Source organism: Thamnophis sirtalis, unplaced genomic scaffold, assembly GCF_051295495.1.
Source record: "Thamnophis sirtalis isolate CommonGarterSnake01/CBP01778 unplaced genomic scaffold, rThaSir2_p1.2 scaffold_8, whole genome shotgun sequence".
Taxonomy (NCBI): domain Eukaryota; kingdom Metazoa; phylum Chordata; class Lepidosauria; order Squamata; family Natricidae; genus Thamnophis; species Thamnophis sirtalis.
This window is the reverse complement of record NW_028261388.1, coordinates 80,492,861-80,504,930: the sequence shown is the minus strand read 5'-3', so window position 1 is coordinate 80,504,930 and position 12,070 is coordinate 80,492,861. Positions and strand designations below refer to the sequence as shown.

The 12,070-nt window shown below is 42.1% G+C and overlaps 1 protein-coding gene across 1 annotated transcript in view; it reads right to left on the bottom strand.

Annotated features, from left to right (window-relative positions):
- The window catches only part of ANKH (ANKH inorganic pyrophosphate transport regulator), a 105,677-nt gene extending 93,961 nt beyond the window's left edge, over positions 1-11,716 (bottom strand). Inside the window, exon 1 of the mRNA XM_087721981.1 lies at positions 11,164-11,716. Coding sequence (XP_087578107.1) covers positions 11,164-11,259 — 96 coding nt within the window. The 5' untranslated portion in view covers positions 11,260-11,716. The remainder of the gene's footprint in view (positions 1-11,163) is intronic.
- Positions 11,717-12,070: the final 354 nt, after the last annotated feature.

Genomic DNA, 12,070 nt, shown 5'->3' with positions numbered 1-12,070 from the left:
CCCCTGGCCACGCCCAGCCAGCCAGTCATTAGGGCAGAGAACCGGTTGTTAAAAAATCTGCAGCCCACCACTGGCTATAGATACATGGCCGCATCATTTAGATTATATTCAAGAGAGACTTCAGGCTTTGATTTAGATGAGGTCTTGTGGGAAGTTATCCCCCAGCCCTCTCCCAGAAAAATGAAATATCCTAGGAAATATTGAAAAGGCAGAATATTTCTCTGGATTTGAAAAGAAAGAAACATGTTTTAAAAGACAGAATAGTTGCCTGTAGCTTCCTGTCCATCCCCACTGTTAATGGGCCATTAAGAAGGCCAAGCTAGTCCACTTTACATAATAAAGACTTCTCCACTGCAGCCCCAGGGGGGATGGGAGTAAAGGCATGATAATATTGGCCTTTACCCAACTCCCCACATGGCATCTGAGAACTCAACCAAACCTGGATTCAAAACGCAGCCTAGAGAGTTGTCCCTGCATGGCCCTATGGGAGTCTGACAACCAATCAGAATACATTTCTTACACAGGAACAGGAAACAGAGAGATGGGACTAAACAGGTTATAAAAAGCCTAGCAAGCCCCTCCCTCAGCCCTTCTCTTCTTCTCCACCAACATTGAAGCATGTGATCCCCTTTTCTGTTCAGGGCTCAAGCCATGTGGTCCTGTCCAACAATAAACCATCTTTCCAAGCAGCCTCCATGTCTCCAGTGTCTTTTTCCCCACTTGGAGCCGAACCCAGAAGGACATTTCTTTCATTGGTCTATTAATGGGTTAATGATGACCATACTGGACTTCACCTTTTGCCGTCCATGTTTTAAACTGAGAGAGCCTTTAACTGTGGTAGAAAAGCTGCAGATTCCAAAGAGGTAAATGTGCTGTGTAAGGAGAAGAAATGTTTGAGACAAAGAAATCTTTGTGGATATTCAACAGTCAGTAACAACTCCCAGATACACAGGCATGGCACATTATCCTTTTGCAAACTGCAGCCCCCATTTAATAGAACATCCTTTTCTCCAGTAGCAAGAGAAGAAAGAGAAAGCCGCAATGGCGTCAGGAAAGAGGTCAATTTGCCCCTATTACCTGTATCCTAGCATGGTAAAAATCTCTACCAGCCATATGTCCAAAGAAGTGACAATGGTTTAGTATGGACTATTTTCATAGAGCGGAAGGGACTTCCGATAAGGCCTTTCCCTTGCAGCTGCCTGGATTATGACTATATCAGCAAAAATCATCAGTATTCTGGTACAATTTCTGATGCAGTTCAGCTACAAAATAATTATTAGTCTTGTAAGGTACTCTGTGAACCCACATGGCTATATAGAGATCAAGGTGTTAATATCCTGCTGGAATATTCTTGTAGAAATCTAATTATTTCATTAGAAAGTAAGCCATTAAGTAGTATAATTCAACCAAGCATTGTGAATAAGCCAAATCAACATTGTTCTCTTGTATCTACAGTAAGATAATTGTTCTGACCCCCCACACCTGGTCCGTTCAGAAACGAAAGCCAAACAGAACGTTCAAAGGAATGTTTTTATCAGTCCCGGCTCTTGCTGGCTGAGAGCCCAAAATAAACACAGATAAATTATCTAGCAAAAGTCCTCATTCATAAACTAATACAAAACAGGATTAAATAAATCAAGTCACTTATCCAAGTGCATTTTCTCGAAGGTTGCACACAAACGGAAAGCTTGACTAGAACAGAAATGGAACGTTGACTTCTGCAACTAGGGTGTGGCACCATCAGTCTTTTATCCGCAGGAGGAGATCCTAACGAGTCACAGCTGCTCATTATCCTCTCCTGTGAGTCGGTCAGCCCTTTTCCTGCGTGCATCCCGAAACAACTCACAGGAGGTTTCTGCCGAGTCACAACAGATAACATATAAGCAACTGTGGCTGCTCCGGCCCTTTGGAACGAGCTCACCGTGGAGATCCGGACCCTCACCTCCCTTCAGGCTTTCCGTAAAGTCGTTAAAACCTGGCTGTTCCAACAGGCCTGGGGTTGACGAGTTCCCGTCCCCACTCGAATTGTGTGTTGATTGTTTTAAATTTTCTCTGTATTTTGTTTGTTGTTTTACCTTTGTCTGTATTACTCCCTCCTCCGGGTTTGTTAGCCGCCCTGAGTCCCTCCGGGAATAGGGCGGCATATAAATGTAATATACCTCAACCTCAACCAACTGTTGCCAGAACACTTAATTTTATTTATAGTATTAGTATTAGTATTAGTATTAGTATTAGTATTAGTATTAGTATTAGTATTAGTATTAGTATTAGTATTAGTATTAGTATTAGTATTAGTATTAGTATTAGTATTAGTATAGTATAGTATTTAGAGCATTTTTCATGTAGGCATCTTAGACATAACAGAATATTTTTTTAAAAAAAATCCCAAATGAATATGCTAATGAGGTTATGGCAACTCCAAGAAGAAATAATGGGAAAACGTGCTAAAAACTCACTAAATCTTTTACTGTAATTGTTCTCAACTTTAACCAAGCTGCAAAATCACAGGTGGGCCCTACTGAAGGGAATATAAATTTGCCAAGAAACTGTGCAGGTACTACTTAAATCTCCCCTGCAAATTCTCCCCCTCTCTGTTCCCATGGGTTCCACCACAAAACCGCGGACGACAAAATCGCGGGTCGACGAAAGCACGTATGTGACGTCATCACAGTGCGACGGAAAAGATCGAAAAATGTAAAAATAAAGCGAAAACCTTACCCTAACCCCCCCCAAACCTAACCCTAAACCTAACCCTAAACCTAACCCTAACCCTAAACCTAACCGTTAACCTAACGAAAAACCTAACGCTAACACTTAACCTAAAGCTAAACGTAACGCTAACGCTCTAACCCTAACCCTAACCCTTAACCTAACCCTTACCTTTATGTGAATCGGCTTGCTGTAATTTAATTTTTATTTCAATTTTTCGATGTTTTTCATCGCGTTGTGATGACGTCACATACGTGATTTTGTCGACTGCGCTTTTGTGGAACGCGGTTTTGACGGGTCACGGTTCCCATGACATTGAGCAAGCACAGAGTTGAATTAAAATGTTGGGTAATACAATGTTTAAGTAATCCCAGATCTTCAGTATACCTGCCACACAGTTATCTGACTGTGTTCTTACATAATGGAAAGTCTTCCCATTAGTGGAAGTCTCGGGTGAATGGCGTTGGCTGCCATTGTAATTGTTCTAGTCATCTCTTCCTCTGCTTCCAGCCCCCAACTAATTCCTCAAACTCCAGAACAAATTTCAACAGAGGAGTAGAAAAGTCTCTAACTTGGATCAAATTTTGTGAATGAAAAAAAAAAATAACATTAGGTATTAATATTTTGGAATGCTGGAAAGTTCCATAACTGCTAATTAAATTGAATGGATTATATTGACAAACTAACAATCAAAATGGAATTAAAAACTTTTAGCATTGCATCTGCTAAACCTTTTGCTAAAAATGAGTCCTCCTAATCTTCAGTTCTTCCCTGAAAACCCTGATATAAAAGGGCCTTGACTTTGACATACAGTATAGTTTTTTATTACTAAAGAAATCAGTTATGCATCCAATGCTCTCTTTCAAGTTAGACTTCTACTACTATTGGTGTAAATGCTCATCTATCACAAGACCAAATAACTTGAAACTTCCAAAGAAATACCAATCCCAAGTGATATTAACATGGGCAAATTAATAATAGCGCTTCCTGTATGTCAAAAAGCCCAGATATAAAAACTCTTGCTAATTCAGGTAGAGGATACATCATTGAAATAGTTCTGGAGTACATATAAGAGCCGAGGTGGCGCAGTGGTTAGGGTGCAGTACTGCAGGCCACTTCAGCTGACTGTTATCTGCAGTTCAGCGGTTCTAATCTCACCGGCTCAAGGTTGACTCAGCCTTCCATCCTTCCGAGGTGGGTGAAATGAGGATCCAGACTGTGGGGGCGATATGCTGACTCTGTAAACCGCTTAGAGAGGGCTGAAAGCACTATGAAGCGGTATATAAGTCTAACTGCTATTGCTATTGCTATATAAAAAGAGGAACAGCTCTCTTCTGGCATTTGTCTAATCTATGGCATTTAGAAGAAACCTACTGTCACAAGCATAGAGGTTCTATTTATCTTCGATGGTTTAAAGAATTTGTATAATCCTTAAGTACAAAGGCAGTCTGCAGTAATACACACAAAAACCCAATGTTCCAGCGTTCCCTTGCATCATTAAAGTTAAGCTTTTATTTACTTATGTCACAAATGGACCCATGTTAGGTAGAAGAAGCAGGTATCCAAAAGGAAGTTATGACAGGTTTAGAAGAAAGAGCTTTCAAAACTGACATTAAAAAAAGGGTTGCACGTTTTATGATTGAACAAAATGTCTACAAGGAGACCGCAATGTTTTCCCTAAAAAAAAAAGAATGAATGTAGCCAAACTAGAAAAATGGCTCATTTCCTAATGTCCACAGGCAAGAGATTTTATACCATTTGTCTGAAAATTGCCTGAAAATATTGCAGCCCATCTCACCATTGTTGGACAGTGTACAACAATCAGATAAAATTGTATTCTTTCTGCCACTTACCTCCCAACGACCAACAAGATTGCACAGGTTGGGCCTCCTCCGGGTGCCGTCAACTGGACAATGCCGGCTGGCGACTCCCCGGGGGAGGGCCTTCTCTGTAGCTGCACCGGCCTTATGGAACGATTTACCTGCAGAGATCCGGACCCTTACCACTTTCCCGGCCTTCTGTAAAGCCATTAAGACCTGGCTGTTGCGGCAGGCCTGGGGCTGTTGATTGATATCCAGCCCCGCTTAGATGGAATGGGTGATGTGAATTTTAATACTGTATTTTTTTTTTATTTCTATTTTTAAATTTAAATGTTTCTTGTCTGTTGTGAGCCGCCCACTGGGAGGCTGGGAGTGGGCGGCATACAAATTCTAATAAACTTGAAACATGAAACTTGAATTCTTTCTCCAGCCTCCCCGAGTTCACACATAAACACAAGCACACACACACACACACACACACACAACACACACACACACACACTACACCCTCTTTCTTCAGCTTCCCTGAGCTCATGATGTTGGCACCCTCTGTGGCTACCCCATGTTCCTTACCTGATATCCCCTCTGCTTTCCGCTTAACCACTCACACACCTGGAGTTACAATGATAACTGAGACTGCCCTGATTGCCCTCACTAAGCAACACAGTCACATCCCATCACATTTTTCGCCCTCGTTGCCTAGTGATGGAAACCCCAGTCCCAACTGTGCCGTAATTTGAGGACTACCTGTGTAGTGCAAAAGGCACCAACTAATTCAGTATTCGTCAGTGACTTAATTCCCACTTTGAGCTAAGCCCTGGGTTACTGAATAAATCACACTTGTACGAATTCGCAAGGCCAAAGTTTGTTGATTAAATGGATTCACGTGTTGCTATATTATAAAATAACTCTAACTTTGCAAATTAGTTAAATGCTGTGACGTATGCAAGCTACAATGGAGAAATTATAAACAAATACACTAAGTAAAAACCTCTGGGGGTGTATATTACCTGTTTGTATAACTTAATATACTCAGCATTATATTATGCATGGCTATATCTAGCAAGCTCCGGCAGTTAATTGAGCCTATTGTGAATATCTCATCCTATTCATGGTGGCTCCCACATGGATGTCCAGGGCAAAGGAGAGGCAAGTGATTAAATGTTCTGATGCAAACACTTGCATCACAATACTGTACAGAAGTATGAAAGGGTTGGACTTTACATTATGACACACAACCCAGATTTTTTCCTTTTGATGAATTAGTATGGATGCCTCCAGAGGTCTGTTTCCAAATGACCACGTCATAGACATTTCCAAATGGTCTTCTGGTTTTGACCACTTTTCACCAAACCAGTCTAGGTCTCACTCCCAGTATGACCTCTGCAATAAACCCCAAAGCCCCAACCCAAAACTCCAAAATTCAAGAGGTAAGAAGTAACTAGTTCAGACATTTGTTTTATGTGTAACAAGAGTTCTGCCTCCCCTCTTCTTCCCCCATTTGGCTTGACGTTATTTTTATATCTAAGAGATTTGATTTTATTATTGGTAAATAAAGGAATTTGTCATCGAAACTTCCTTCACATAAAAGTCTGCATAGTTGCACAGCTTTAGGGCAGGCACAAAGCAGTGGTGGGTTTCAAAAATTTTTCGAACCTACTCTGTGGGTGTGGCCTCCTTTGTGGGAGTGGCTTGCGGGCCATGTGACCTGGTGGGAGTGGCTTGCTGGCCATCTGTTTTCTTTCTTTCTTCTCTCTCTTTTTCCTTCTTTTTGTCTCTTGTCCCTTTTTCCTTTTTTTCTTTCATGTCTTTTTGTTTCTTTTTTTATTAATTTCTTTCTTCCTTTGTTTCTCTTTCTCTCTGTGTGTGAGTCTGTGTGTGTGTGTGTGTGTGTGTGTGTGTGTGTGTGTGTGCGCGTGCGCCAGTGGTGGATTTCAAAAAAATGGAGGGTCGAAGAGGTACATTGGGTTTCTATTTTGGGGGGTATTATTGACAAGAGGAATGGCTGTGTTTATTGTTTAAAGTTATAAGGCCCCGGTTCTGCACAGTATATATGTGACTGTACGAAATGAAAATGAAAATAAAACACATTTACATAGGGAAAAAAAAAATTTTTTTGGAACCTCTTCTGTAGGTATGGCCTGCTTTCTGGGTCCACTGGTGGAACCTCTTCTAAGCGGTTCGGTAGATTTGACGAACTGGTTCTACCGAAACTGGTGCGAACTGGTAGGAACCCAACTCTGGCACAAAAAGTTTGTTTACTTCTATAATAATAGATCGTCATCAGGAAAATCCAAACTGCAATGCTTTCTAAAAATTTTTTGCTCCAAAGCCTGGATAGCAGGCAGAAGTCTTTGATAAGAAGGTTATCATTTGGACAAAGTACAGCACGTCAGTGAGTTCAATTGCTTGAGAGCAGCCTATTGTAAAAATCCTTAAATAGGAATCTGGCAGGCTTTGTACCTAACTTGGCTATGTCTAAAGGGCTCCTGACTCTGAAATTATTATTCAGGACTTTGTTATTGGTGGAAGACTCACAACATGACTCAGCAAGGCTAGTTACTTTATTGCAGTATTGGGGGAAAATGCTATATACTGTACAACAGATTGTGTTTACTGCAGTGGCCAGCAATCAGCGTTTTATATATAGGCCTACAATCCAGGATTTCAGTTTTAGGCTTCTTCTTCCCATCTTTCTAAGTCAACAGATATTTTGCATCTCTCTTCCTGTTCCTGGAAGGGACCTAAATGTGTTGACGTTAAGGGTTGCCTTGAGTTAGGAACAGTCTCACAAAATTCTTCTCTATCAGGACCCATGAAAAAAGAGATCCACTAGGGGAAAAAAATAGATTATGTCCCTCACCCCTTTATTTTCTGGTTTCAATGCACAAAAAAAGATGTAATCATACAAAGTTCAGTGAAATTTACTCCATGTGTAGCTTACATATTCTTAATTGCTGCGTACTAATGAAATTATCAAGCAGAAAAAATAATCATTATAAATGCAATGCATGCTTTATGTAATGAACAGGATAAAACGAAGTGGAATTTAATTAATTCAGTTATCTGGTGGGAAGAAGCTACGAAAAGAAGGCGGCTAGATACTCATTTTTGCACACTTTTTCGTAATTTGATCATTACGCGCAACATCACACACGATTTGCCATTTGCAATCTCTTGCTGGTTTCACTCTGCTTGTCCAAAGCCAGCTGCAAATTAGTGATCACGTGATCCAGGGGACACAGCAATTGTCATAATTATGAGTTGATTGCCAAGTGCCCAAACCACAATCACATAATCATGGGGGATGCTGCAATAGCAGCAATTTTGAGAAGCGGCCAGAAGTCTCCTTGTTCAGCAGCTAACTTCAAATGTCACTAAATGAATCATTATTAATCAAAGTCTGTTTTTTTAAAACATTCCCCAGCACATGATTTCACATGGACATTTGAAAAACTTAGACCTTTAATCAGGTTAGACAGAAAACACTGCCAGTCAGTTTAAATTGACATTAAAATTTTATTAACTGGGAACTTCAAATTATATTTGGGAATCATATACTTCCCATACATTAAAATCAGCCAAAGGGAAGTAATTTTTAACTATTAAGTTCCAGGAAAAAAGAAAGTCAATTTTTTAAAAAAAGTTCGCTTATTTGTATGCATGTGATTGAAACTCCTAAGTATTTATTTATTTATTTATTTATTAGATTTATACCGCTTCATAGGGCTATCAGCCTCTCTAAGCGGTTTACAGATTTTTTTTAGCAAATTGAGTCAGCAAACTTGCCTCCACAGTCTGGGTCCTCAGACTGTAGAAGAAACCACATACATACAAATATGTTTATTGAGAACATCCCAACCTCCTTCCATTTCAGTTTAAAACTAAGGTTTTTATTTATTTTGGATGTTACACAGTTTACAATTCCAAAGATATTATCAATTATTACAAATCAGACTGAACTCTTAAACAACTATGTCATAACCAGAATTAGACCAGTAAGTGGATGGATCTTCCTCAAGAGTTTCTCAGTGAATTTGTTTCTAATCCAAATGGAACATGAAAGCATTACTCCCATCCACAAGTACCAGTGAACTTAACAGGCAAGCTTCTGAGTAGCTATGTATAGGGTTACACTATGAACAAATATAGAAGTGGAGTAGCTACTACTCTGAAAGATTTAACTGATATATTCTTGTGTATACTGTAGTGTATTTTATATCTATATGGGATAGAGGATATAGGGGAAAGCATTAGTAGTTATTTATCTTCCAAATTAGTACAACAAGATCCATTTGAGAGCTACACATAAGAGCTGCTGAAACAGATCTATCCCATTTAGTGTAGGCCAATAAATATTCAGAATTTCCTGAAGTCTCTGGAGAATGTGCACACTAGTTATGTTGCCCTTTCCAATTTAGCTACAATACACATAGGTAAAAACAGTGTAATTATCCAGCAGACTATCAAACTTTAAATATTTTTTAATATCAAGAACTTGACATTTATCTTAAACCAAGATATACTGGTTTGCAAAAAGAGCAATTTCCTGAATGAAGGAGCAAGTAAACTCAGGTAATTACAGAGTATAACTAACAGCCACTGTACCATTTGGTCTCTTAAATATTGCTGAACTACTACTAAAGAACTTCAACCAGCATAGCAAGTGATGAGCAACATTAAGACCTGTTGTCGAGATGCAGGTTCTCTGTCCTTGCTGTAAGTAATCCAACATTCTGATTAATTGAGCTGACAAAGTGAAATCCATTGTTACATTTATATTTTATCAGTGGCTAGGGAGTAAAATATACATTTTGAATCGCAGGTGTGTTAAGCGCAGTTCTTCGAAAGGAGATGCCCTACTTGGATGCAAATACCGAGAGAAACACAATTTGCTTTCCTTCTATTACACTGACAATATAGTTCAAGGTTGGCACCCAATTGAGTTCAGAAACAGACAAGCACATCCAAAAGTCACAAACCTTGACTGCAACGCAGCCAGTCCTCAAACAACAAGCTGATCGATTAAATCTACTAAGCCTTAGTTTGCCAATAGAAACTAACAGGTGTGGCCAATCTTAAAGCAACAGCACATTTCCCACAAGCTCCTAGCAAATCAGACCTTGCCCTAAGATAGATCTCTGCCAGGTTTCAACCTCCCATCTCCCAACACAACCCCTTTCAAAAGGCCATTTTAATGGCATCTTCAGTCACTCAAGGACAAATTAATTGAAGCAGGGGGGGATTGGGAGCCGGTTTGACTTTCCTACCACATGTAGCAAGGTTGTAGCACTACTCAGCTTCCTACTCTATGAGTGGCAGGGAGACAAATAGGATAAACAATGAAAGAAATCCCAGGATGTTTAATGGTAACTCATTCTTTCAAAGAACTGAGGGGTATGCGGGAAGAAATCAATAACCCTAGGCTGTCAATCTCTCTGTATTTATTGGAGGGGGGGGGAATTCTCTTCAGCTATCACAGCAGGGTTTACTTCCAAGGAAACAAAAGGTGAGCTGTGAATGAGTTGGGGGTGGGAGGGTTAACAAAACCTGGAGCAATTCCCTTACATGAATGGAGGGCCTGGCCTAATATTCCCTGCTCCACCACCACCATTCTGCCCCCCCCCAAAGCCAGAGAGGTCAATCACGCTCAGGCGTTGCAATAAATGCAATCTTTTAATCGAATTGCAGGCAACTTCCATTTCTCTGCAGGCTGCAAGCAGCTTTTCGACTTCTCCTAGCAATTACATAACATTGCTTCGAAATACACAACAGTAGCCGAACCCATGGGATCCTCCCTAATGATAATAATGTAACAAACTGTAGGCAACCGGGGGTTTTTAACCTAACCGTGTTAATCCCACCATGACCACCACCCAATGCGCGCTTTGCTATTTCTTATTTTCTCTTCCGCAGCTTTATTTGGGGGGGGGGGGTAGAAAGCGTTTTGCAAATAATCAATCTTAAGAGGTCCAAACCCCCACCGGTTCGTCCTCCGCTTCCTAGGGAAGGGCAAAGCCGGCTTTGGCCTCCTGCAAAAACTCTCTTAAGCCGGCATTGTTGGTTTCTTTTGCCAGCCGGGCGCGAAGCTGGTTCTCCAGGAAAAATAAAAAGGGAGCTTCGTGGTGGCGTTTTTGTCATCGCTCGGCATTAGGCAGCCTAAAAATAGACTGGCACGAAGCGCCGCTTCATTGGCAAAGCTTGCAGCTCCCGGTAGTTTCCCCTCCTAAAGATGTTAATCTCAGAAACGATGAAGTTTCTCAATGAAAACGATAACAAATAAAGGAGAAATTGCTGGGTTAAGAACCGCTTCTCTCTCTCTTTCTCTCTCTTTTTTCTCTCTCTTCCCTCTCTCTCTTTCTTTCTCTCTTTCCCTCTCTCTCTTTCTCTCTTTCCCTCTCATTCTTTCTCTTTCCCTCTCTCTTTCTTTCTCTTCCCTCTCTCTTTCTCTTTCCCTCTCTCTCTTTCTTTCTCTCTTTCCTTCTCTTTTCTCTTTCCCTCTCTCTCTTTCTCTCTTTCCCTCTCTCTCTCTTTCCCTCTCATTCTTTCCCTCTTTCTCTCTCTCTTTCTTCTTCTCTTTCTTCTTTTTCTCTCTTTTCTCTTTCTCTCTTTCTCTCTTTCTTTCTTTTCTTACCTGTTCCCCGAAGTCGATGGCGATGTTGGTGATGCCCAAAGGGACCAAGAACCGGATGAGGGGCCAATAGTTGGTGAGCGCAGGAAATTTCACCATAGTCCCAGCTGCGCAGAGACCCCAAACGCATCTGCCGGAGCGAGAGAAGGCTACCGAGGAAGCAAAGAGAGCGGCGAAGGGCGGAAGAAAGCGGAGGGCTCCTTTTATAAGCGAGGCTGCCGGCTTCCCTTAATAAGGCGGCGGGGCATCAGCGGATCAGCTGCGGCTCCGCTGCGCTCCACTCGCGTCTGCCTCCTCCTCTGGTCTGGTGCGCGGAGCGTTGCTCCCTTTAGCGAGAAATCCCCAGCACCCAAGTCCATCCCTGTCGCCGCCGCCGATGCTGCTCCGGCCCTCCTCCTCCTCCCACACGATCATCTGCCGCTGGTGGAAAAAAAGGAGGAAGGGACACCGGTGGCACCGTCCTCTCCACCGCCAGCAAGATCCCGGGCGTTTTTTCCATTATGGGAACCCCCGCAAGGAGTGGAAAGGAGAAGGAGGCGAAAAACAAAACCGCGTCTCCACCCCACCCAACTGGAGCGAGCTCGGAGCGCCCCGCCTTTGCCCGAGGTGGGCGAGCCGGCCGCCGGGAAGTGATGGGAGCCGGAGGGGGGGTGGCAGCGGGCAACCACCACGCATCCCCGCGTGGGGAGATGGCCCAGGATCTGCGCTCTTCTTCCCTCCGCCGCCTCTGCTTTCCGGGAAAGAGGGGGAAGAGCTTGGCCGCTAGGGGAGGGAGGAAGCCGGCTTAGGAAAAAGGCCGCACCGCTCTTTCTTTCTTTCGTTCTTTCTTTCAAAAAGAAAACGATTCCAAATGCGGCTTCCTTTTTTGCCAGCCGCTGTTTCCCTTGGCGCGTTAAGCACGTGGCCCGGT